The following is a 27,327-nucleotide window of genomic DNA, read 5'->3' on the forward strand; positions in this document are numbered from 1 at the left end:
CCCTCTCCTTAATTTCAAGGTGCTGAAAACCTGTTGGAGAGCGTGTGATGTGCTTGTATTGCCGGGTTAGATGCCAGTCGGTCCCTGTAATGCAGCCGTATCGTGAAGGCAAATGGGCACCCGTGTCAAGCGTTCCTCTTGGAGGACAGCGCGATGATCTTTGCATTGATTTTGGTGGCTCTAGACAAGGACTAAGGGACTATTTTACGTATATCTGGCTGAATGTGATCTTCAATATTCTGTCTTCACATTCTTATCGTTTCAAATACAGTTTTGCCGCAGCTATTTTGTTTTAAAAGCACGCAGACAGCGACATCGCGTACTGCCCGGTAATAGATGCTATTATTTGGGAGCTTACAGAAATAGACGGAGCAATTTGCCTCAGTCTTTTGATTGGGGGCCAACATCTCATGAACCAAGACCAGCGACAAAAAAATAAAAAATAAAATTGCTCTCCTGACTGAATATGCAGAGAGGGGAGCGTGGCGGGGTCGGGGCTGCCCCGTCCTGGGGCGCAGAGCTCGCGGGGAGCGCGGTGACGTGCGCGGGGCCGTGATGCCAAGCCTGAGTGCTTCATTCAAGCCAGCCATGATCGCTGTGAATATAATAAGCGATATGTCCAGGCACATGTAGAGGAAGGAGTTTGGCCCTAGGGGTGTTTGGGAATTAACCCTGCCCATTTAAGCAGGAGCACTAGGGCAGCGGGGGCAGTGGGAGATGAAGCACCACTTCTGCCCGGGCTCCCCTTCCGTTCATTCGCTTGTTCAAATCAGATCCGTAGCGTTATTTTAGTACAGGTCTTAGGATTTAATTTCCTTTGCGTTTTGATGGTATTGTTTAAAAAAAGAGAAAGAAATCTCCTTTTGTAACAGCACTTGCTCTGGCATCGTAACGTCTCTTTAAAAACCATTACTGTTTACTGCACATCCGTGTAAGTGGAAAAATCCTCTTTCATGTCAAGCAGATCTCTTTCTCCTGGCATTGTGCTACGTTTTGGGGTGTGATGCCATTAAAATTATTGGGATTAATACCTTCCCTTAGCTTTGTCTCTAATTTATGGAGCTTCCCCGGATGAGTTGCTGTGGCATTTGGGCTATAGCGCGCCCGGTCTTGCCCAAACTTTGTTTAAAATCTATTAGATTCCTTTCTTATTGTCTGTACTTCACATGGAGCACAAAGCAGAAATAGCTCATTAACATGATACTTCCATTACCATCGGGTGAGATGCTTTGTGATGTAAAATACGCTGTTCAGAACCTCGCTGAAATAAATAGGATATTTTGACTGTATATCCCATACCAGGAAGCGCATTACTGTTGGAGAAATATGTGTACATAACCTAGGTCAAGCCCGAGTTACTAACTGAGCCGAGCTAAGTAACTCTCTGCTGTGTAAATGTTGGCAGAGGAGAGATTGCGCCCGTACCCCCAGCTCCAGCACTTACTGCTCAGCCCCGCTTGCCCGAAACCGAGTCCAAAAAAAACCCTCATTTAATACTAAAAGCATTCTTTATTATTTAATTTACGTGTCTTTTTTTTTTTTTTTTTTTTTTTTTTCTTTTAAAGAACAGAGTACACAGAAGTTCTGGAAAAAAAAATATAATAAAGAAATTACCTGCTGGCTCCTCAAAAGATAACGTGGGAGGGATAGGGTTTTTTTTTTTGTCAAGGTCAAAAGATTGCAAAGCCCAGGAGAATATTCCTGGAGGGCACAGGGTGCGTGTATTTATTTCCCTGAGAGGGAGCTGCTCGTAGGTGTGTGTGGCTATATAATGTAGAATAGAGCTCATAAAGAGTTTTTTTTTTCTTTCTTTTTTTTCTTTTTTTTTTTTTTTAATTATTATTATTATTTTATTTTTTTTACTAGGATAATTTATAATGCAGTAGAAATTTTAACTTGGTTTCTATACGCTTCGTTTTTTCTGGATTTCAAATCTCGGAGGCAAAAATTAAAAAGAAAAAAAAAAAAAAGCCAAGAGTCCTGCTAATCTGGCTCTCAGAGACAAAAGCTGCTGTGCAGAGCCAGTCCCTGTGGCAAACGCAGAGAGCAGAGGTGGTCTTCGTGCACACGCGTGGGCGCGGAGAGGAGTCCTGCCCTCCTCTCCGCAGAGCTCGAGCCCTTCCAGCCTTGAGCAACCAACTTTGAACAAGCGTAGGAGAGAGCTGGAGATCGAGGCTGAAGTCAACTGATCCCCGATCGTCATAATAATGCAATTAAGCCCTGCTCCGGCCAATTCGGAGCCATTCAAATTTCAATCTTTAATGCTTTTTTATTTTTTTTTTTCCAGACAGGTTTTCATTCTTCAATCTAACCAAGAACCAAAGCCCAAATGTAGGGCATCGGGAACCTGAATTAGAATATTCTGGTTGAACTCATCTCTAAAAAAAAAGATGTCAAAGACGGAATCAATGTAAACATTGAATTCAAGTCGTTTATAGAAATAGCTTCACTTCCTTTTTCTCTGCAGATGGAAAGAGTTGCCTCATGCCTCTCATTCTGCCTACCCAAAAAAAGACAAGGTGCCCTATCTCCCAGGGCAGGGGAATCGGATGACTGGCATTTGTGCTTGGGAAGTTGCTTGAATTTTCTACTTAATTCGATTAATTTTTCAAAGCGCACCATGGAAAGGCGAGTGGCTTCTTTATCGATTGATTGGCAATCCTGGGCTGCTTTTATTTTATTTTATTTTTATTTTTTTTTATTTTTCGCAGTTAAAAATGCGAGCGGAATATTTCGGAAGCGGTGGGTTCAGCTGAGTGAGGATAAGCAGGGCTCGTTTCTTGAGGTATTGAGGGAGCACGGCCGTGAGACTCGGTGTGTTTGTCAGGAACCAGGAGCTGCATGGAGTTCTTTGTCTCTCCCGTGATTGGCATGCACGGTGGCAATTAATTCAATAGATAGATTTTATAGAGAGATATTTACGCCCCCGAAGTTGCTACCTCGGATGGCAACCAAAATGCCTTTTCGGCATCACCTAAAGGATAAGCGTGCACTTGGAAGTGATTAACCACCCTTTGTAGGTCAACTTCTCCCATGAAGCTCCCGATTCAATTGTCAGACCAGAAAGCCACGGAAGGCTACGGGGTTTGTCGCACGCGTGGAGTGCTGCTAACAAACGGCACGTTTCAGCATTTGGTCCTCTAGGTAGAAAAAAAATTCATCAGACGTCTGCCTGGATTCGTTATTCGTCTGTATTTCAAGCTCCTTTTTTTTTTCTTTCTTTCTTTCTTTCTTTTTTTTTTTTTCCTTCCCCCTTCTCCTTTCCTGGCTCACGACAAAATATGACGGAGGGGTACTTTTCGGTTTTAAAATATGGACAGCGGTACTCCATGCAGTAAAAGACTCGAACGATTAATGCTACCCTTATGCCTCTTTTGAGTAGTTTTAGCCATGGGGCTTGGCACTGCCACCATTGTCTTTGTGCCAAAAAATATCCGCAGCGGCTGCCGCATTCTAGTACTAGAGGGGTTGTCTCGAAAATTCCGCAGTGAATGCGTCGGGTGTCTACATCGCCGTAGACGCTCTCTCTTTTTTAAAACATTAAAAAAAAAAAAAAGGAAAGGAAAGGGAAGGGAAGGGGGAGAGGGAATCTTTTAGCTCTCGGGAAAGGCGCAGCGCAGGCTGCGGTGCTCGAGCGCCTGAAAACGATGCATAATGTACAGGAAAGGGAGAAATTCAGGAGACGCTTTTGTATCTGCAGAGCACAAATAGTTGCTTAAAGAGCCTCCTCTCGCATATTATCAGCGCTCCCGCAAATTTTATTATCTGAAACAAATGTGCCAGTGAATTTGAAGCAGAAAATCAACATCAAGACTGTAGCTAATTTGAAATGGACAGTTTATACAAAAGATATTCCTCCCCCCCCCACCCCCCCACCCTTCCCGAAATGAAGCGTCGGTACGAAAAGTATGATAATTTCATAATTACAGTGAAAATCCGTGTGCGTGTGTGTGTGTGTGGCTCTTTGGAACGGTTTTCTTGACTTTTTCGTGAATTTGGGGTTATTTATTCTTAATAGAGCAGGCAGATCCCCGGCTGCACGCGGGAACAACACCACCAAGGAAAGGCAATAAAGTTAAAGGCTTACACCCGCCGGATGAAATCGTGCTCGCCCGTGATCTCCAAAGCTATCTGCTTGGTGGTAAAAGTGGATGCTAGAGATGAAATCTTTACAAGGAGCATAATCCTAAAAAAAAAAAAAAAAAAGAAAAAAAAAAGTCAATCTCCTGCTGGCTGCTGTGCCGCTTTGGTACCTCACAGACTTCGACAGAGTCCTGGACGAGTGCCCATTGATGTCATGGAAACACTCAAATTACTGAGAATGATTCATGTCTATGCTGTTCTCTTATCCTCCCCCACACAAATAGAAGTAGATTTTAACCCTGACAACTTGTAATTTGCAGCGGGTTTATTTTTGTATCGGGATAAATATTTTTTAACAACTGAAATTAAGCCCAGGCTCGCCTGTGGCTGATCCGATAGGGAACGGGGGCTGCCGGCAGCTGGGCAGCGGCGCAAGGAACGCGAGGAGCCCCCGGCGGGGCCGCGTGCGCCCCTGCCCCTCGCCTCGTGGGGCTGCCGCTTCGCCCCCTGCCCTCTCGTTGTGCCAGCAGGCCCCGGCATCGGGCTCCCGATCCCAATTTCGTTGTCATTTCCAGCTTGAATGATCTCTGCGGAGTGCTCGGAAGCCGAGGGGGTGATCCGGCATCCCCCCGCGGCCAGATCCCGGCGCTGTCAGAAGTTAGCGCGGGCGCAAAACGGCCCCCGAACCTCAAATAAAGCGCGGGGGTCCCCCCCGTGTTTAAGCACAGGGTTTAGGTGGCGAGCAACAAAAGCAGGAACAAAAAGAGGGGCGGCCAAGCAACAAAAGGAAGCTCCGGGCTTGGATTATTATGGGGGAGCAGCAGGGGTTTGTTCCCAGCCTCTGTGCCAGCCTCGCGGCCATCCCCAGCCGAGCGCCTGGTGTGGCTAGCGAGGAGGTGTGCTCGGCCACCTAGGTGTGCTGGGTGATTTGGGATCTGACGTGAGCTCTCCCGTCCTTTGTCTGTCAGTCTGCCTCCCCGTGGGCTCTGCGGGAAATGGGGACGGCGTTGGGAAGTCCCAGCAGCGGCGCTGCCAGCCCTGGGCACGCGTGTGCCGCTAGCCCCGCGTCCCCATGCCCCTGGAATTGCTTCTGGGACCATCCGAGGCTTCCTGGAGACGTCCAGCGGGTGGCACGATGCTGTCAGGGCCGTGTCTTGGGGTGTGGGTTCATTAGGGCACGGGGTGGCACTGGGGTCGGAGGGAGCATCCCGTCCTGGGGCACTCCTGGTGCTCCAGCCGACGGGACCAACTTGGATGTCAGGAGTGAATTTTTTTGCTGCCTTCTCGGGTGTTGTGTGAGATGATGCCTCCCCCCGCCGGGATTATCCTCACCATAAGGGTGGTCTTTTAGTGTCAATATGTTTTGTATCAGCCCTCTTGACTGCTCTTTGTCTCACTAGCACGTGGTGTAGCGCTACTCAGCCGTGACTTAATGCTCTGCAGAAACCACCTCTTCCCTCCTCGGCTTTGCTCAAGCCTGGCCGTTCCCACCTGAAAGACCCTTGATTTTCCTTTGCAAACACGCCGTAACCCTACCGCTCCTGCACGCCAGGCCGGCAGGGACGCATTTTAAAGCCTTCCTGGGGGGGAAAAAATAAAAAAGGAGAGAGTGGGAAGGGCTGCTCGGGGCTGGCAGAGCGTCTCGGCAGCCGCTGGGCCCCCGTTCAAGTCCCCGCGCCACTGGGGCGGCCGCAACTTGGGCAGGGGATGGCAAATTTCCAGCCTGGTGTCCGGCTGCCAGGTGCTGGGAAGGAATTTCCCCGTCCCAGGGATTGATGGAGGGGCTGTGCGGGTGCCCCCCGGGGAGAAAAGGGGCAGCACTCGGCATGGGGCAGAGCGGGGGCACTCCTCATCCCGGTTTCTGGAGGTGCGTGGAGCGGTGCCGCGGGGGTTAGGAAGTTTCTTGCCCGTTGCCATCCTCAGCTGGAGAAAACCTGAATCCCTTTCTGCTGCCTGCGTGCATTACGCAGCCAGCAGGGCCTATTTTACATAAGTAAACAGCACTGGGAAACGTGGGGAGCGTGGTGGAAAACACTCAGAGCCGCCGAGGCTGGCTGTTTGGATCCGTTACACACCTATTTGTCTTCTCTTTTATTAACAGGTAAAACAGAAAGGGGCTCGTACTCGTCGTATGGAAGAGACTCGAATTTACAGGGTTGCCACCAGGTAAGTGGAAGGCTGCTGAGCAGCGAGGTTGCGATAAATGCTCCGCGAAACGAGGCTCGTGGCTGCAAGTTGGGCATCCCGGAGACGGGCACGGCGAGGGCTGCGAGCGCGGGCTCTGTCTGCCTCCTTTAAAGCTCCTGCCCGAGCCGTGCTGGCCAGGATACGGTTCCTGGAGGCTGACCTAACACTGGCCTGGTCCACGCTGCTGCAAACTATTGATTCTTGTCCCCCCCCCCGTAACAATGCTGCAGTGTTTTCGGCGCGGCGGCTCCTTCCCAGCAGCGCAACTCCAGGAAAGGCACCGCAGAGCTGGTGGCGGCCCCCAGCTTTGGATGGCTACCGCAATAAATTATAGTTTTCCTCGAATCTGTATGATGTTGTGTGAAAACAAGGTTGTATTGAGGGATAAAAATGTCTGTGAAAATATGATTTGTTGTCCCTTTTTGTTTCGGAATTGTTTTTGGCTGGAAGTCAAGGCCAGCAGGCTAACAGCAAAGCCGTCTCAAGGGAAGCATGCGTGAGCTAGAAAAATAAGAGTAGTTTAATTAAATAATAAAATGCCAATGTAATACAAAGGTATAGCATGTGTGTGTGTGCCTCTGTGCACTTTGCATTTGCATACTTTTAAGTCTCCAGAGAAAGTCTGAGTCTAAAAATACTATCAATAGCCTCAAGTCTGTGCTTTGTTTCGAGACAATTGATTTTTTTAAAAGACACTTTCTTTTTAATTTCGGTAGCAATATTAATCATGTGTTTAAATTCATTTTGCTCACGAAGAGTGCCAGGCTTCCTTTTTTTTTTTTTTTTTTTCTGAGCGCGGCAGCTTCTGACTTTTGGGAAAGTATTGAAAGAGTTTAATGGCCTCCTTAATATTCAGAGCTTTCCGCTGTTCAAATATGCCAGGAGAGAAAAAAAAAGTAGGAATATGGGGATGCAGTTGGTTTTTGTGTTTTGAAAACAAGGCTAGGAGCTGGCAGGACGTGCTGCTGCCCCCAGCGCTCGCGTGGCACCCGGGGTCTGTCCACACATGACTTTCAGATTTCACCTCAAAATGCACCTTTTCTTCGCCGTCTCTCGGTTTTCTTTCAACCTTCCCGTATTGGAAAGGGCTTGTAATACCCCAAATAAGTCAGAAATGAGTTCAGGATGCCTTGTCCAGGCATTCAAACCGAAACCTCGCCGATTCCAGTAAGCAAATTGCCTCATGGTGTCCACAGAGTGCTCTGCAGTCCTGTAGGGTCAGCTGATGGAGAAAACTTACTGCCCCGCCTACCCTCTCTCCTTTTTTTTGGGGTTTCCCTCGTGAAAAATTGAAGAATATTAGGTAAATATTGCAAAAGTAACACGAATAACAGAATTTCCAACCCGGGGAATTTTCTTTCTGCCCATGCATCCGCTTTGTTGAAGTGTAACGGAGAAGGGGACGAAGCAGATGACCAATGGCCAGCCGTGAAGGAGAGGAGCTATTTCTAAAAATAAGAACCTCTTGAATTCCTGAAAGGTACAGAAGGAATAATGCTGAATGCCAAGGCTGGACCATCTGTTGTCTGTTCTCCAGGCTGCAGAACTATCAGGATCCACCAAATTATTAACAAGCCTGAACCTTCAGGCTGGGAAGAAAATTTCAAAACCGCAAAGTCTACTGCGAGATTTCCGGGACGTGCTTTCGTGTGTGCTGAGAAAGATGAGCTAACCTAGACAGGAGATGCTGAGGAAGAGGATATTTGGTCAATTCCAAGGAAAATATCAATGGTGATGATACAGAAAATTAAGAATACCCTGAAACCTGGAGTTTTCAGAGGGCCCTGTGCAGCGGGAGGAGTCGCGTGCGCTCCCTTTTCCGAGACCCAGGAGGAGCGTGCAGATTTTGTTGATTTCTGAAAGGTAAATTGCTACCTCCAGATGTGATGCATTGCTCTCTGTAGATGAGTTCCTGGAACAATTAAGGAAAACTAAATACCTAACGATATTGAACTTGCTACCTATTAATCTTCTGGTACGAAAAAAACCACCAACCCCTCTTGGTGCAGACGGCAGCGGCGAGCTGAGGTTTCCTCCCCGTGCTCCACTCACACCAAGGAGAAGAGGTCGGGCACGCGGCGAGCCATTTACTCCAGGCTGGGTTTTATTCCCGAGCCCAGGGCCCAATTCTGCTCTCACGGAAAACTGTAGTAAATACGGCACTGATTACAGTGGGAATGGAGGCAAGCTCATCTTGGGAACCATTTAATTCCATTAGAGAGAAGGCAGCGAAGAAACATGTACCCAAGTTGTTGTCAAGGCACTTTTGAAATACTGGCTTCATTCGAGTTAATGACAAAAACCTCATTTCATTCAGTCAAGTCAGGATTTTGTGTGTTGTCTTAATTCTGCGCTACTCACCATCTCCCCACAGATCCATTTTTTTTCCTTATTGGGCTGGTTTGGGGGGCATTAGCAAGGCAGTGGCATTTAACAACGCGCTCCTGTTTTATCCATCTAACTTTATCCTGGTTCCGCGCTTCGGCTTCCCAAATGATAGATAAAAGCGTTACTTAAATAGCACGATTTAAAGATAAAAGAGCGTTTGTGAAATGTTGATTTATCTTTCTGCCAGAGGGTCTGGATATCCAGAATATCATTGCTAGACTATCGGTAGAGTGTGCTGCTCAGTGTAGCGAGGATCCACTCATCGGTTAATAAATAGGCGATGGGGCTGACTTTGAATAATCCAGGGCCACCGTGCTTTGCTGGGCAATGGTTAATTCCCAAAAGCGCTGAATAAAGAGACCTGTAAAGTGAGCTCGGTGGCCAGAAAGCATCCACCGTAGATTTCCAAGGCAACGCATGAGATTGTCTGGGGGAATAAATTAAGAGTTCCTGGCCGATTTGGATTACGCCTTTTTGGCAAGTGCCGAGTGAAGGACGTTTGGCATGAGGTGCTTTAACTTCAAGCAGAACCCCCAAGTCCTGGGATGACTTGTTTTTACTATTAGGAAAGTGAGCCTCGGTGTTGCTTTTGGCTGTGCTGGTTTACTCGGTGTTGCAGAAATACTCCGAGGCTGGCTGGAGCCATCCCATCTCCAAAGCTGGGTCAGGAACGAAGCGTTAAGGTAAAGCGAGTCGAGTTACACAAGCTCTGCCAGTTTTTGCTCTTTTTTTTTTTGGGTTTGTTTTCAAATACCTGCTCCCAAAACGTAATAAATCCCGAATGAGATCATATCTGCTGGACTTCAGCTTGACTCAAGGCACGGTGCTACAGGGAAAGGCTGCCAAAGGGAAGGCCACAGGCTCCCTCCTGACCTCCTTGCTGTGTGCCCGGGCTCCTCTCTCCTCTCCATCCTTCCTTCCCTTGCTCCCCCATCTCTCTGGAGCATGGTGGCAGGGAAAAAAGGGTCACACATCATGGGCGAGGGGGATCCCAGCGCGTCCAAACTCCACGGGACTTGGCGAGCCTGAGAGGAGTCCCTGGCACAAGCCTTGGGTTTTAATTTTTGAGCGCTTGAGGCTCGCTGAGCAGAGCAGGGGGTGTTTATAACACACCTTAGACAGGGATTTGGTACGGGGGCAATGGAAATATTGCTGGAAAACTTGAAAATGAGCATAATGGGGATGAAAGACCGAGGCAGCTTCTGTGGCAAGTGCGTGTGGATTAATTCAGCCCAGCTGCCCGTGCCTGTGTGCCCACGAAGTGTGTAAATCCTTGCATAATGGCGTTCTCATGCTGAGGAGGGAATGGCCAGAAATAGCGATTGCCCATTTTCTTTTTTTTTTTCTTCCCCAAGTCCTGGGACTTCCTTTTTCTGCTGCGAATTATTGAATTGTTGCAACATCTCTAATTATGTGAAGAGGAGTCCAAGCAAAGAGAGAAAGGAGGGGAGGAAAAAAAAAAAAAAAAAGAAAAAGAAAAGGGATTATCTTTTTATCTGCCATGTACTTTTAAAAGGCCCTTCTTCAGTGCTTCATTCAGCACGAGATTGAGCCTAATGCATATTCTGAAATCAGGCTTCCGACTGAAGCCACTGCAGAATAACTGCTGGAAAAATCACTCTGGTAGCACATTCTTCACTATCTTGCAGAGCGCTTTGGGGTTTTGTTTTTGGGGTTTTGCTTTCCTTTTTTTTTTTTTTTTTTTTTTCCTTTTTTTTTTTTTTTATGGCCTGACCACATTTTCCTAGTAAACAGTAAAAAAAAAAAAAAAGGCAGCTCTCTGGCTGCAGCCAGGGAAGGTGTGAGCAGGGGTTGTGTGCGTGTCAGCGCACAGCGCCGCTGCGCTCAGAGCTGCTTCTCATTTGTACTTTGTTCAGGACCGGCAGGGCAAAGAATCTCTGCGGTTTTATTGGGATTGTATACAATAAGTTATTAAATTTCATCTCTGTAATACACCTGCAGTAAAATAACAAAACATTACTGCACTTAAGGAACATGTGTGTGTGTTGCAATGTTCCACCCCTCCCTTCCCAACAGCTGCTTACGGATTTCAAGATCCATTGTATGTATTCCCTAGAGCCCACCTCTAATAATCGAGACACATCTGCCATTGCAGTGTTATAGGCATATGTAGTTTTATTGAAAACTATACCTGTATAAAAAAAAAATTAAATAACTCCTACCGCAATTAAATTGGCAAGCTACCTTTTCTGCAGATCATATTGCAGACCTCTGGAGACGCAGCGAGTTCATTTGATTCTTCTGTTACAAATCACTTAGTAGTTTTTTGCTTAGTCAAATAACGAGATTTCCTCGCGGTTTGATGGCGAGATTCCTCTGCCTGTAACAATTCCTCCATCCCTAGAAAAACACACACAAAAGCTATCCTAAGATGATAAAAGATACCTAATGTACCAAGGAATGCGGGTCCTACAAAGTCTACTGCTAATCCGTTTTTGTGATGAGATGTGAAGCGCCAGTACCCTTAATAAACCCGACGGTGCTTTGTTTATTTGCTGTTAAATATTTGGAGTCTCCGACCTCTTGGCTGGGCAAAATGTGCTTACCAGCCACAGCTGCGTAGGGATGTGATAAATAAGAATAAAAAAAATAAAATTATGCTCTACTGTAAGCACAGCCTTTGATACTTTGATACCAGCTAACATCCTGGCTACCGTGAGGGCTGTGATCAGTGGGGCTGGGAAGCAGCACTTCTCCTGCTAACTTCTGTGGTGATTTATAGCTGGAGAAGGTTCACCTCTTGTCATCGTTTGTGCTCCAGCATCTTGCTGTGGGAGGTGGAATCATTGCTTCTGCTCCAGAAATTAGTTCTAGCGCCCATAAACTATCCTCCTGTGATCGTGGGCATGCTGTGGACTAATGTTTTGGATGTTACAGCACTAAAATAATGACATAAGAGATAAAATTTCCATGTTAATCAAATGTATTAAAGGAACAGACTTAAGTTCAGATGTCTGAATGGCTCATTTAGCAGAATTCCTCATGCATCCAGAAAGACACGGTTTCATTGTCCATATCATAATTGAAGAAATGCTAAAACCCAACACTGCAATTTAGTGGTAAAAGGAAGTGCTTTTCTCTTAGCCCTTTGGATCAAATGTTAAGCTGAGGGCTATTTTGTTGGAAGTGAGCATTCCAAGGGCACCTTTCTGGAGCTTATAACCTGGCAACAGAATAGCACTGCTATTTGTAATGTGCAATAATAGGTTTATGTTGTGGTTGAGTGCTAATAGGAGCTGGGTTTGCCTTTGCAGTCACTGCACTCTGACTTTCCGTGCTATCGTCAAGGCGATAAAAAGGGGAGTGATGCTCGCCCGCGGTGGTACCACAGCGAGCTGTGACCCCGCCACGCTGCACGGTGCTGGTTCAGGTCTGGTCAGGGCTTGATGGAGGACCTCCAGCAAAAAGGCGGCCTGCTTTGACCAATTCTGGCAATTTGCAGGGCTCAGAGTTGAGTGGTGAGTGCCCTGGCGTGTCCAAGGGTGACAGCCGAGGGTGGTGCCCTTGGCATATAAGGTATGGCTTGGCAACTTTTGCTGATCTAAATGCATAGAACCTAAAAACCACCCCCACCAACAAAAAATCCAACCCATCCATGCCCAGGTGGGTCTCAACTATCACCCCCCATCCCAGTAAAAACACGTTTGCTGGTGTTTACGTGGAATTTCCCCTCTTTCCAGTTGTGCCCTTTGGGTTACTGGCCTGCGGGGCGTTAAACTCCAGCTCTACCTGGCCGTTTTCGGGAAGGACGGCGAGACCAGGAGCTCGTGTGTGCATGCACACAAACAGCACGCGTGGCCAGGCTCTTGGCAGCTCCCCGTGCAATAGAGGCGATTTTAAAACTTCTTTTCTTGGGGTCTGTAATGCTGAGGAAAGCGTCGACCTCTTGTCGTTGCCACAAGCCCACGTGGCCGTTTCTGTAGCATTCGCTGTGCGCTGTCGCATTGCTCATTTCCAACAGACCATTGCCAATAGCCTTTTTACTGCCCAGAAGTTACTCCGCGCTTCCACCACCCCCTTCTGACATGTGGTTACCTGCTGCTTTGCAGGGGAATGAATAGCATCTTTAATCACACTTAATTACCATGCGGCTGCAGACAGGAACTTCACATACAGAACAGCTCAAGATGGAGAAACGAGATCTTTCACAGGCACGGATAGACGCAGAAGGCTGATTATTAAAATAAACACTGTTTTCAAAATGTATGCTACACAAATTTTAGTCGGGATCTGTACTTTCTAAGAGAGCTATTAATTCACATCTATAAGGAATAAAATTCCTCTCGTTTTGCAAACTTCTTTGCAGCGTTTCTCGTTGCAATTCAGACAATCTGCAAGTTGTCCAGATCTCCCCGAGTTTCGAAACCTAGTGCATCTCTTTTGCTTACGCTTTGCATGGGCTGATATTTATATTTTAAGTCATTCAAATTAGTCAGTAAACAGTCCCGTACGTGTAAACACCGAAAAATCGGTGTTTTAACAAACCGGTGCCATAAATTCAGACAGCAGACATTTCTTGCTGCATTGGCTCTAGAATTTTTTTCACCTGTTTCACTGCATACTCCTCGGGAAGGTCCAGATAAACACAAGCCCATGATCTGTATATTTTTAAGAGCTTTCCAGTAAACTCTCACCACCTGATTTTCACAGAAAGCTCTTTAACTTCCTCCTCGGTAATAACTGGAGGAAAAAAAAAAAAAAAAGAAATATGTTCACATCCCCCTTGAAAGACCATGTTTCAGCACTGCAGTTGCCCCTTGGTGTCTGGTGCCAGCCTTCACCAGCAGTGACCTTAGAGGTGGTTTTCCTACAGGAGATGATGCTCTGGCCGGGCTTCTTTTGTTGTGTGATTTATTCCTTTGCTTCTTGGCTTAAAAAATAGGAGCAATTTCTTCTGACAAGTAGAGATTTCAGGGAATGGATGAGGATATGAATCCTAGCAGCTATTTATGTATGGAATAATTAAAAACAATGACTAAGTTGTGCTCTCATCCTGCCTAAAAAAAGAAAACCCGCTGATACCTCAGACACACAAGCACCATCAAACGGCTTTGGAGTTGTCATGGAGCGTTCCTCACTTCTTTAGGAAATTCTTTGTCTTCTCACATCTGAAGGTGCTTCTCTAGCTTGTTCTAATTCAGTATTAAAGTAATTCTCAGAAAGAGAAAGGACTGAATGACAAACTGCCCAGGGCAACACAGTGCGGGGCATCCCAGGTAAATGGGATTCGGGCTCCAAGTCCCACCTGTGTTGCCTATGACCCTTGGGAGCCCCCCGATTACCTAAAGGCCTTTTCTGGGCCTTACGGGGCCATTCAGAGATGTGAGGCAGAGGGGTGGTCAGAGCCTGCGAGCAATTCCCGGTATTGGGTTCACTGAATCACCCCCCGGGAGCAGAAACCCCTATTTCAGCGCAGCCGTGCCCGACTTAGGCCATCTGTAGGCTGGGGGCCATCGACCAACGACTTAGCAAGGCCTTGTGGTGTGTCTTTCTCGCTTCCCCTTTCCTGTTTTGCTTGATTTTCGTTGTTCCCCTTTCACAGCCTTTTTTTTTTTTTATTATTTTTTCCCCTGTAACTGTCTTGTGTTTTGCTGCAGTCTGTGGCTGGTGTGAGCACAGAGAGAGGAGGAGGAGGCTTTGTGTGAGGGGCTGGACGTGCTCCTCACAGGTGGAGGAGTGGGTCTTGAGCCCCGTCACACCTCTAAAATGGACATTGTTTGATAGATTACACAAACGATCAAACTTTTTGTGTGAGGGAGTGGGATTTTTTTCACTCTTTCTCAATCCTGTGGGACATTGGTGCCTGCAGGTCAGCAGGACAGTGCGTGTGGGCTCTGGGACAGCCCGCCAAAAACTTGGCATTTTTCTAAAGTTCAGTTTTTGGCTCTTGAAGGTATCAGTAAGAGGTGGTTGAAGGTATCAGTAGGAGGTGGTTAGTGCCAGCCACGTGCTGGTGTTTGTGGAGGATCAGCCGAGCTCGGAGGAGAGCCATGGGCCCGCGCCTGCCCACCCACCAACGTGCCCACTGCTGACCAGGCCACACTCCTTGCAGGTAAACTTAAAATACCTCCCTTGGCCTCTCCTCCAGTCAAACAGTGCAAAACTCTGCTATTTCCACACTTGCCAGCTCTACAGGCCGGATATTTTCCAAATTCTTCTTATTTCAGACCTGTTATTGTTAGGCCGGACACGTGGCCGCATGGGCTTCCCTCATACCGCCCTCCTGCTCTCTCATGTCCTCGGTCTTATTTACCTCAGGAGCAGCATTTTTAAAGTAGATTTTCCCCCCCTCTGGCTTTGAAAAGTGCCAAACACATTGTTGGTGCTTAACAAATAATAAATAATAATACCCCAGAAGCCAGGTATGTCTTTATGCCTTCGCAGCAGATGAGGTGCATGTCTGCCAGGCATTCAAGTCTTGCTGCAGTATGTTTAGCAACAATGGAGAAGTTAATATTTTTATTTTGTTTTGAAGTTAATGACAGGATATAGCCATCTGTCTGCATGTTTATAGGTCTTTCCATTTTATTTTTTAACTGTTTTCCTTCTTTGAAAATGGATCCTGCTTGACTGTCAGGAGATTATTATTTTTTTTTAAGAGTAAAGGTATAAGCTATACGAGAGGTAGAATTATGGATATTTCCTTGCCTTTCAAAAGTATCTGGGGAAAATGCATATAAAGTCAAATAAAAACCAACGGAATCACTGAAAATATAACTCACTTGGGTATTCCTCTGTTGGTTTTTTACATCCCACTGTAATATACAGGATTACCTTTACAACATAGACAGTGGATAACAAGGTACTGTGACAAATACAGTTTTTAGACAGAGATTTTTTATTCTTTAATGCAATGTGAAAAAAAAAAAAAAGCCAATTAACTGCCCAACACATTATAGTCATCTACAGAGAAAATCAGCCAGAAAATCCCCCTTGCTTTATGGCCTTAGATGAGGCTATCTTGCATCGTCATGAAGAGTCACCTGCATCTTGTCCCATGTCTCACTGGGAGCAGAGCTCCTCTGCCTTCACCTAGTGCCCTTCCAGTCCCTGTTGTCCCAAACACTACCCAGTAGTCATGTCTTGGTTCATTGCTCCCCTTTTTGGAAGGCTTTGGTGTTGAACAGTGAGAATTTTCCATGAGTCCTTACCATTTTCTTTAAAATATATATTTCCTCTTAATCATTTTTTCAAGTTTTATTCTGTGATGACCAATCTTTGGCAGGCTTTATAAAATGACTCATTTGTAGCCCAGCTTTGGAAGACTTGTGAGAAAGGACGCTTTCAATTCGTGCTCTTCCAACAGCACCAGAGGAGTGTCCTTCATCTATGGTGCGACCACGGCGCAACACGCATGGAAATTTCTACTGCTCGTGCGATTTATGGGCACATCCTGAGATCGTACGATAGACTTCATGTGGTCATACACATGTGGAACAGCACAGACAATTTCAGGATTGCAAGTGTACAAAAGGAAATCACCTTTGATGCATGTTTTGAAGTAGCCCAGCGAGGACAAGCGAGGCTTCTTCCTCACATATTCTTGCTACTGTGTAGGGCAGCAATGATGCTGTGCCAGTGCCCTTTAGTTTTCCAGTTTCTCGAATCTCATTCTGAAGTTGGTGGGATTCACAACGTTTGTCGTGTAACTTCTGCTGGCTCTTTGCTTTCTTTTCTGCTGCCTTCCTTTATCGGTTGCGTGCTGCAAGGCACGTCGTGCATCTCCACGGGGCGCTAGGTGCAGGCGAGAAGAAAGCAGTGTCTGTGAAACGTTGCTCTCTCTGCAGTGCTTCTGTTTGGCCTGGTGTTTCCTTTCTGCCAAGGAGCTTAGCTTAGCGGCTTTGATTTATTTGTAAATGATGTCTTGCAGATAAACCGAGTCCACATTTTGTGACGTTTGTCCCTAATGGCAGCCGGGAGGGGTGCTGCCAGCCCTGCTCCACGCCAGCTCTTTTCTGCATCTTTTTGGCTAGGAAAGCGTTACTAAACCTTTTATTGATGGTGGGAGTCAGACTTTGTAAAGAAATAAGAGAAAACCCAGGTGGGGACGTGTCCACAGGCAGTCCTTTGCTGACTATGGGCATCGATACCGGCCTGTGCAGGCATTTGCTTTGAGTGGATGGCTCGTGCTGGCTTCCCCAAAAGCAGCAGTATTGCAGAGCAGGAGCAAAGCCTCTCTCTGCAGCGTAGGCAACCAAAATGCTGCCTCCACAACAGAGAAGATCCTCAGCACCTCTTCCACGCAGAAAGGAGGGAGGAAATGCAGCCGTGTGATAGCAAGCAGGACACGGAGCTCTCCCCTAGCTGCCCCAGATGCCCCCTTGGAGGCACCTAAGTAGGCAAAACTGCATTTTCACTTGAAAGTGCATTTTCTGAGCTAGCTGCAGGGCAGCATGGAGAGCTGGCCGGGTGGCACGCTCTGCTCTGACTCACCCAAACGCCAGCTTGCTATCCTTTCACCTGTGTCAGCACAAAAAGGTGCTTTTTCTTCCTGCCCGTTCCTCAGAGCAGCTGAATTCGCCAATTTTGTTGTTGTCGCAGGGCAATTCTAATTTATTTATATTTTTTTGGTCCTGTCTTCAGCACAAGGTGACCTGAGCTTTGCAGACTGTACTTGAAGTGAAGAAGCCTTCACGTTTTGTTCAGCCACAGTTATACATCATGTGCGGGGGGATCAGTTTCCATCGGGCAGCAAATGTCTTAGCTACGTGAAAAAAGACCCTGAGGAGCAGAGGGAAATTTGAAAGCGAGGATAAAGGAAAGTTCCTGTAGTTTAAGCTCCACATTCGTGCCGTTGGTTGGCTTTATGTGTGTTTGCATGGATATAGAAAAACAAAAAAGTGATGTTACAGCACCGAGAGGTGGCTTGGGGGACCCGGCCACCCCTGCCCTCCCCGCGGCGTGCATGGGCTGACGGCGAAGCCACGAATGTGATTTATTTCCAGCTTGTCATGTACCGTTGGGTCCCAAGCCCACTTCTTCCCCCCAGCTTCCTTTCCAACGTGTGCTTGAGGTTTCACTTCCCTGCGCCTCACCCCAAGCAAACTCAGGCTTCTTGATGTGAACGTGGGGATGGAAACATCCTTCCCAAGCCCCTGCGAGTCCCAAGCCCTGTGTCTGACATGCAGGATCGTTTGAGGAGCTTTAAATAAAAGCTTTTAGTCTGCGGACAGCTTTTTCTTTTTTCCTACAAAACCTTGCTTCTGCCCTAAAAAAAAGGGGGAGGGCGTTGTTTATCTTTCAGGCTGATGAATAGTAATAAGTCTGAAAATAAAAAACAAAACCACGCACTCACACACACATCCTCTGAGGCGCTTGAAGTATTTAGCATGGGTTTTGTTATTTTTTTTTTTTGGACAGGAAGTTTCTTCGGTCTCTTAGATGTCTGTACGGCAACTTTTCTTTGGTTAAAAATATTACTAGCATAATTTCAGCAAAAGGCCGTTTCCCATGCATTTGAACTTCTGTAAGCCTTTTTCTCTGTGTTCTCCCATTCAAAGGGAAAACAATAATTATATCATTAAAAATGGGAATTCAGCCACCAGACACCTTTTCAAGACTGAGGCGTGTCAGGGTATTTTACCCTGCCTGAGACAACCTGAGCCAGGATTTTTGTTGTAAGCCGTTTGTAGTCGAACGCTTACACGGGGAAGAGTGATGATAATTGACTTGTTAGGTTAACGGGGCTTTTTTTAGGGTTTCTCATAAGTTGCCAGCGAGAGCCATTTTGAAGCGAGCAGCGGTAGGACACCCTCACTGAATCCTGTTGAAGTGCTTACTTGAACTGAAAAAAAGCAGAGCCCGGCGAAGGAATTCCTGCCAGCGAGCCTTCGGGATTTTTTCTCAGGGAAAAACCAGTGTAAAAACGTCCTTCTCCTCACAGCGTTGGCTTCTGCGTGTCATTAATCCTCCCTGTCTCCTATCCGTCTCTGGGAGATCTCTGGAGATCCACTCTGGATTTCCGCGGTGTTTGGTGGCAGATTGTTCTGCGCTGGATCTTCTCGGGCACGGGCGCTTGTGCAGGGCCCCGTTCTTCATGCTCTCAGCCACATCCAGCTCCTTTCGGGCACGCTGCTGTTTCCAGAAGCATTTCCCTGCTCGGGGAGCACATCTGCAGGTGAGGACGTGGGCTTCGGTCCCGTGTGGCACGGGGACAACCTTGGCACCTCGGCCACCTGCAGCACCGGGGAGTCACCAACTGCATCATCCCGTCCCCTCTGGGCACAGCACGAGGACTCTCCAACCACGAACCACTGCCCATGGACTTGGACCAAAGTCTCCACTTGCCTCTTTCATCCCGTTTTCCCCTGCCACCCTCACGCGCTGGGCGCTTTTGGGATCATCCCCAGAGGTGGCACGGGGCAGCCCCTTAAACGTGGCTGTTGTAAGGCTGGTTTTGGGAACCCGCCGGCATCGCCGTTTGGGCTGTGGCAAAGGAGCTATCTCCAACTCCAAGCACTTCCAGCAGAAGCTGCACAGCAAAAAAAATAAAATAAAATCACAAACAGAGCAAAGGCTGCATTTAAAAAACTCCTTAGTTAGGAGGAAGTCCCTTCTTCCCTTGATTTTTTTTGTGCCTCGCACTTGTTCAGCTGAATCGCTTTTTATCCACGTTTCCCCGACCGCTAGGAAACGAAATATTTTCATTCTCCTGAAGCTTTAGAAAAAACCCTGAGAACTGTGCCGTTGATGGCGAAATCATTCACTGCAAATGCGAAAGCCGGGATCGTTAATGCAGACGAGTAGCTAACCTTTCGTGGTAATCAAGCGGCGGTGTAATCATCTGAGTCATCGTGCATAATGGTGAATAAAGGCAGGGGAAGAAGCAAACATACGAGAGTAAATGTGGGGAAAACGAGCTCAAAAGTTACAAATTTTTTTTTTTTTTTTTTTTTTTCTCCTGCTCACCTGGAAGAGATGAGGAAAAGGAGCGGAGAAGAAATTGGAAATATGCTGCTGGAACCACCGAACAAACTTGAGAAGTTCCTTCTGTTGTGCTGCTATTACATTCAATCCCCACCCCCCCCCCAAAAAAAAAAAAAAAATTGGGAAAAATTTCTCCAGAAAGCTTTAAGCCTAAAGAGCGATTTTAAATTATGCAGATGAAGAGAGAGTGAAAAAAATAAAATAATAATAAAAAAAAAGTAGAGAACTGTTCCTGATGACATTAATGCACGAGGGCTGGTTGAACATGAAAAATGAGTTGATGATACCTGCAAGCGTTTTTCTCGAGGCAAAGGTCAGAGTCGAAAGCAAAGTGCTGAGCACCGCGCGCAGCCGTCTGAAGGTGCTGCCCTGGAAGGCAGAAGGAACGAGCCAAAAAGGTTATTTGCCATCAAGATGGAGCAAAGAAGACAACCAGAGGAAAATCTCTCCTGCTCCGTGCTCGTGAGCCTTCCCCAAAAACCAGAACCCGGTGCGAAACGAAATCTCGCTGCGAGAAGCTCCTTTGTTCCCTCCAAGCCCAAATTTTTCTGTAAATACTTTGAAGAATTACGCTTGGTTGAGCAAAAAGGAAAACAGTACCTGAGCTCGAAAACATCCTCGGTGGAACCCGAGGAAATTGTTGCTCTGTGTTTGCCATCAATGCTTTGCAATTTACACTTGGCATTAGAGAGGACTACTGGACGTAAACGACACACAGAAGATTTTTCAGAGAGCTGCCAAATTTCCAAAAGCCAAAGAAAGGAGTATTTGTAGGAATTGGACAGATTACGAACAGATGCCCTGATAGTCACATGATAAGTGGAAATTTAGTTTCCTAATTTGATTAAAAGCAGAGGATTGAAATCACAGAAGGAAGTAACCAAGGAATGATTCAGATGTCTATGCGGCATGACTTAGTTAACTTGACTTAAGTGAAAATTCATAAAGCGAGGGGAGGGCATGGAGAAGGAGCCGCGGCCTGGCTGAGGAGATGCACTGCGGCATCCTGCGAGCTTGCGAGAGGAAAAAGCAAACAGAGCGGTTGCAGTTCGAAATTGGGCGTGTTGAAAAAAAAAGAAGAAAAAAAAAAGACCTCCCGTTCCTCTGTTTCGGCATGAATTAATGTGATTTTGTCAAATTTAGGTTGCTTGGGGTGCACTGGGTGTGGAGAAGGCCAAGCGAGGTGGTGGAGGCGCGGGCAGCCGGCGGGGGAATGGCCTGGGCCACGCTCCCTTGGGCTGGTGTTTGGTGGGAGCACCCCAAATTGTGCCGTGGGGCTCCAGCACTGAGGGTGACTGCATCCATCTCGGCTTGAGCTCTTTTTTTTCTGGAGGAAAATGTGATTTGATCGCAGAACGGGGAAAGCAAAAAGGTTTTGGTCTTCAAGGGTGCACGGCCTTGTAATGCGAGGGCTGCTGGAACAGCAGGAAAGTGGCCGGGCTCTTCTTCTTGGCCAAAGTGCCCGAATTCTTCCCGTCCATGGGAAGTTTATTGCGAAAGGGGCTTGCTTTTCGATCGACGCGTTTTCCCGTGCGGAGCGGGGACCATCTGTCCCGCGGCCCCCATCCCTCCGCCGGGCTGGGGAGCGGCGAGCGGGGCTGCAGCTGTGCGCGGGGACGCTCGGCCCCAAGCGCCGCGCACAATCGCTTGGCAGCCGTTCAGAAAAGGAGCTTAATCTCTCCTCCTCTAAGCCCGTTTTTCTCTTCCCTGCGACGTCCCCGCGATGGCGCGTTTGATACCGGATCACGATGCGGCAACAAAAATAAAATACAAAAATCTATCCAGGTTGTCAGCAAAAAAAATAATAATAAAAAAGGCCCTTTCTGAAATATTTTTTTCCTGCTTAGTTTTATCATTTTATCAGAGGATTTTGGATTACGGGCTTTGAGGATCTTTACCTTTAATCTGAACTGATGTGCTGTTAGCGAGCGGCAGCGCTCTGCCGTACCCTACCCTCACCTGCTTCTACAGTAAAGGGGATAGAAAACAATTTTTAGAAATCTGTTTCCTACCCACACGGGTCTGAAGCAGGAATTGAAGCGAAACGCTTCTTGGCATCCGGGTGATTTTGGTTGGAGGAGCAAAACTCCAGGTTGGTAATGGAGCAACGTTTGTGTTTCTCCAGGAGGGGTAATATCGCATCCATATGGATCTTCCTTTGCCGGAGCAGGCGCGCATTTCCTCCCCATCCAGCTTTCAGTCTTTGTCTAGTTATTCAAATTTGGGAGGCAGGACTCACTGGTTAGTGACTTATTTTACAGATTACCGGAAAGAAGACAGGATTGCGTGGAGCAAAAGGCAAAAACATGGCAACTGATGAAAAACACAGCCGCGTGCCTCCGCGCCATCTTGCTCTGTTGCGTTTCTTTTCTTCTGGGGTTGGGTTTCGCTTCAACCTACCATCCGACTGGCAAATCCCGCGCGTTATTCGCTTTGTTTATGAGAAAACAAACAGGCTGCCAAGTGTACAGGTCCGCGAGCATCCGCCGGCAGGATTTGTAGAGCTCGAGGGTTCGGAGTGTGTGGTGGCTCGCCGGTTGCACCCAAAGACGCGCCGCTACGTCGAGCACATCCACGTGGCAAGCCCCTCTGTAAAAAGTCTGCAAGGAAGCTTGACCAACGTAACATTTTGGGGTTAAGCTCATCCTTTCTTAGTGGTAAATACAAACTTTGATGCCCAATAATTCACGCCGCGCCTGAGACCCAATTGGGAGCAAACGCAGGCTCCAAAAGCTGGGTGATCTATGGCCCCGTGGCTTGCAAACGTTTCATCTTTCTCTTTGTTGCAGGCCATTAGCAGTGTGACACGGAGGCTGAGCAGTAATAAATGCCCATTGTTCCTTCTAGGAGCATCTCGGAATAAGTACAGATACGTTTTTTAGCCGACTTTTCCTCCCTGGAGCGCTCGCAAGGTCCCCTTAAGCGCACAAACCCTCCTCTTTTTGTAGCCTGTGCCAGACAAAGGAGGGCGCTTGGGTGGTTGGGGCAATTTGGGGGTTCGGGCTCTTTTTGGGACCGAATGAAGAAATCAGCACACGACACTCAGGATGGAAAATTTGGGAGATATGTTTGAGAAAACCCAGTCTTTGTGGCAGCGAGAACTTCTTGTAGCCGAGCTCCTGTGCTGAAATCACTGGGAGGTGGACACGTAGCGTGAGCTGGGAGCGGGCTCCGCACGGGCGCTTGCGTGCGCCCAGCCCGGCCGTGGGGAGCCCCGAGGGCACCCCGGTGGGTGCCAGCTCCAGCCGCAGGTCCTTGAGCCCGTCCAGGGCATCCATCGCCAGCATTTCAGCACCTACCTGCTAGGTCAAGAGGAAGGAATAGTCATTGTGAAGTGCAACTAGTGGCAACGAGAAGCATTCGATCACGGAGCAAACAAAAGGCGGGCAGCCCGTCGGACCGGGGCGTCTGTTTTCTCCTCATGTAATAACGCAAATTTGGGATCTTTTATTTTTTGTTTGTTTGTTTGTTTGTTTTTCCCCGTAGAAACCTCTGCATCTTTTTTTCTAGAGAGAAATGTTTGGATGAAAAAACAAAAACAACATAGGGTATGTGTGTGTTTTCTGCTCCCGAAGTGAATCTTGTTTAAGCTCCAATAGTTTGCAAACGCTGTCTTAGAGACTTTTTTTTTTTTTTTTTTTTTAAATCAAATTAAATCTAGTAGGCTGGGTATAGGAATTTATACAGCTGATGGCTGTAAGTCTTTCAGACTCCCCGACATATGGATAAACCATGCACAGATTTAGCAGGTCTGTCTTTATGTTAAAACGTATACGTGATAAAAATATATGACTGCATCGGATTTTTGTGGTTAGCACTGTTTCATTCTGAAATGCTCCGAGACATTCAATAAAATCCCGTGTATTTGCAGAGGATATTCACAATGAATTGATAACCTTTTTTTTTTTATATATATATATATTTATAATTTTTTTTCCCCAAAGAGTTTTTGCATATATTTCTTTGCCATTATGCAATAGGCTCGCAACCATTTTTGTGCCGGTGCAGGTGCTGTTTATTCCGAGGAGCGTAGGCATTGCAGGTGTATATTAGGCACGAGCTGAGCGTCAAGATATTAGCCCAAAGTACGCTTCTGCCTGGCGTGCCTGCATTTTTTTGAGGTCTTTGAGGGGTCTGCGAAGCCAAAGGCTGGACTGCACGCCAAGAAGGGGGTCGGGGCCGCGTCCGTCGGGCGTCGCTTGCCCATACGTCGGCGGCGATTTTCCTGTAGCTGCTCCAGAAAAAAAAAAAAAAGAAAAAAAGAAAAAAAAAAAGAAAAAAAAAAAGAGTAATATAGTTTTCGTGCAGCAAAAGTTCTCTCCGAATGTTTTTAGACGTGTAGGAAAGGCAGAAGGATGTTTTAATTTCTGATTTTCCAGCTCATGGCTCATATTTGACCAACTGCTTTCAGCAGAAGACATGCCACTTTGTTGAGCTATTTAGGAATCAAAAAGACTGTCTTAATTTAAAACAAGGAGCCTTTGTTTTAGTTGGTGACTGCCTTGTGAAATTTTTCAGTTCTCAGCGGGTTAACCAGGGAACAGGGGCAGAGTCATAATTGGCCTATTTAGAGTATTTTGCATGTGAATAGTGTGTTAGTGAAGCATTACTAAGTCTGTTGTGAGTGACATGGTGATTAGAATTTAGATTAGGGAAAACACATTCTGTACTTTATCAAGTACAGTAATTAGTTCAGTCAGTAAAAGTTGATTACAAGTAACGATAAAGTTAGATTTTTGGTGCTTAATTTTAAAATTTCTTTATTAAATGGTAAATTTGTTCTTAATATAAATGGTGGGATCTACACCTGTTTTATTGCGTATCAGAATAATTAAAAGAACAATGTGCTCAATGCAGAGTATAATCAGGGGATTTATATATTATGGGTAAGTTTCCGTGTAGTTTATAGCAAATAGAACATTACTCAGGAAATTGTTCTTCTGCCGGAGCCTCTTGGAGATGTGTAATTTCTCTGGCGGCGGCGGTCAGATAACGTTTGCCGCTCTCGCAGGGCAGCCGGGCTCCGTTCGTAGCCGGGGAAATGCCGTGCGTGCCGGGATGCTTCTCGTTAGTTAATGGGAGAGGCAGAAAATGGATCTAGTGAAAGTCCGCTGCTGCTGCTACCGCGGCTGCCGTACAATAGCCTTAATTGTTTGGGATTTTCGGAGGTGCTTTTTGGTGGTTTGCTGTGTTTTTTTTTTTTTTTCTGATGGCATCGCAAAAAAATCTTATTAGCGCACCGCTCCCGCTTGATGCACAGCCTGCCGTGTAGGTTTTCGTCTTGCACACCGCGATCCGTTTAGGAGTTTCGCCTTCAGTGGGGACAATGAGGCTGCTTCATGCGCTCCGAACCAACCGCACTGTCAACAGCGGGATTTTTTTTTTTTTTTTTTCCCCCTTCCCTTCAGTTTTATGATGGCTAAATCCGCGCGCCTCACTGTCTCGCGTGCAGCCAGGAGGCTAAATGGCTCCCAAACACGTCGCTGCACCGAGCTCCCAAAGTTTTTCAAACACTGATTGCGCTCGACTAAGTCGGCACTAAGTCTCCTTTAAACGTAAAGAATCGGATCTGAAATTCATTCCTTTGCGCTTTTCCGGGGGGAAAGGAAAGATGCGAAGCTGGAAATTTTTGCGCTGTCGCCTTTAAAATGTTGGCAGGTCCTGCTTTCAGGGTTCCGGGTGCTTGGGAAGGCTGCTTTGCTATGTTATTTTTAGGGGTGAGAAACAGCTAATGATGGGGGGAAGGCAGCTTGCACATGCACGCGCGCACACGTGTGTGTTTTTTCGTCTTTTAGCAAAGTCTCCTGGGAGGGGAGATGGACATCGGCAACCCCGGGGCGCTCTCCCCCAGCAAGCCGGGCTCCCAGTACTACCAGTACTCCAGCAATAACCCCCGCCGGAGGCCTCTGCACAGCACCTCCATGGGTGAGTGACTTCGTGCTCGGCGCTTTTTGCCCCGTTTCCACGCAGCGGGAGCGCTTCGGGCCCCGCGCGAGGGCGCGGGGAGGTGAGCGCAGCGCAGCCGCCGCCGCTCCTCTTTGTGGGGCACGCGAGGAGCCTTCGAAAGTCGCTTGCTCAAAGCAGACCCGCGCCGGGCGAAAACAAAGGCCCCGGGGCTGGAGGTGGAAATATGAGGGGTAGGCAGGAGGCTGGCACCCCTCCGCCGTGCCCACGCTGCTGGGAGTGGGGAGGGAGCGGCGGGCAGGGTGATTAGCCGGCTCGCTCGTTAGAAAACCTCGCTGGCAAATTTAAAAAAGAAAAAAAGAAAGAAAAAAAAAAAAAAAAGCCCATCTTGACGAAGACACCGTTTTATCTTTTTTATTTTTTATTTTTTTGCAGAAGTACAAACAAAGAAAGTTCGGAAAGTTCCTCCAGGTTTGCCGTCCTCAGTAAGTACCGCGCGCGCCCGCCCGCCCACCCGCCGCGCCGTCGCTTTGCTGGGGGGAAGGCAGGCACGGGCACTCGTAGCGCATGGCACAGGTTGTGGGCAAGGTGAGGAGAGGCGCGGAGCCTCGTTGTATGGCCTCGTCCGGCCTCAGTGACACGTCGGGGACGAGCGTGCGTGGGTCACGTTGGACTTTGAGAGGCGGAAGCGCCGAGCCGCCGCGCGCCTGGTGGGCCGGGCGCGAGCTTCACGTGCCGGCCGGCGGCGCTGTCGCTGCGAGGCTGATTTATGGGTTCGTGGAGCAAGGTGCACGGGGAGGGCCCCCGCGAGCTGGCCCTGCTCTCAGCCCACCCCGAGGTTTCCCTCCCGCGCCAGGGCAGCGGGCGGCCGTACCTGCAGCGGGCGCTGCTGGGCTGGCACCAGGTGGCCGCCAGCGGGAGCCAGCTGCTGCCGGGGCGCTGGGGGATGCTCAGGGCATAATGAGAGAGCTGCTAATTACCCAGGGCTTGCCCAGGTATCTGCAAGCATCTCGCTGCTACCTCTTTGTGAGGAGGACCGTGGACGCCATCCATATAAACTGCGCTGATTTCGCAGCGTTTGTCTCGAAACCCTGGCGCCGCGCGGCCGGGACCGGGTGTTTCTGTGTGGCTGGGTGAAGCCCTTTGTCTCCCGACCCCCACAACTCTCCGACCACTTTGCAGCTTTCCGTGGCGGTGTAAAACCTTTGTGGTTTGTTTGTTTGTTTGCTGAAAAAGCCGTGCTACAGTCAACCGCATCTTTTGAGAGCGTTTACTTTAAAAACCATTAATATATAAAAAATAGTGGTTTTAAAAGAAACGATAGGACATTGCAGTAAATGAAACATCGAGTAGTGCTTTGAATTTCATTCTAGTTACCATTACGTTTCATTCTAGTATTTTTAGTCTATTTTTCTTCTCCCCCATGGCTTTAAAAATGCATAATGCGTATTTTCCTATCAGTATCTGCAAACAGAGAAGAAAGCACTAATGAGGGGAGAGCGTCCTTTTCATACTTGATAACTGTGGTTGCTTTATCTGTAAATCTGGTTATTAGGAGGAGCCGAGTGGCAATCAATCCTGCAGCATATATAACAAATTGACATATTAATCTCAGATGGGTTTTCTGTTTTTGCCGTAAATCCAACTAAATTTGCAGTTTGCAAACCAGCCTACTTTGAAAGCCTCAGTTAGTGCAGTGAATGGGCTAAGCAGTAGTTTCAGGACCGGTCACTTTATAAATAAAAAAAAAAAAATTGCAATTTAAAAGAGAAAAACACATAGGAAGATCCTAATTTAATTGCAATTTAATAATTGATC

General features: G+C 47.4%; 1 protein-coding gene across 12 annotated transcripts in view; it reads left to right on the forward strand.

Moving 5' to 3' along the window:
• Window positions 1-27,327, forward strand: part of LOC309889846 (transcription factor 4) — a 177,147-nt gene that overhangs the window by 83,278 nt on the left and 66,542 nt on the right. For all 12 annotated transcript variants that reach the window (XM_082782950.1, XM_082782949.1, XM_082782948.1 and 9 more), the window contains 3 exons: window positions 6,185-6,249; window positions 25,401-25,530; window positions 25,945-25,994. In XM_082782950.1, coding sequence (XP_082639076.1) covers window positions 6,185-6,249; window positions 25,401-25,530; window positions 25,945-25,994 — 245 coding nt within the window. The remainder of the gene's footprint in view (window positions 1-6,184; window positions 6,250-25,400; window positions 25,531-25,944; window positions 25,995-27,327) is intronic.

The sequence above is a fragment of the Aythya marila genome (assembly GCF_965140915.1).
Source record: "Aythya marila genome assembly, chromosome: Z".
Classification (NCBI taxonomy): domain Eukaryota; kingdom Metazoa; phylum Chordata; class Aves; order Anseriformes; family Anatidae; genus Aythya; species Aythya marila.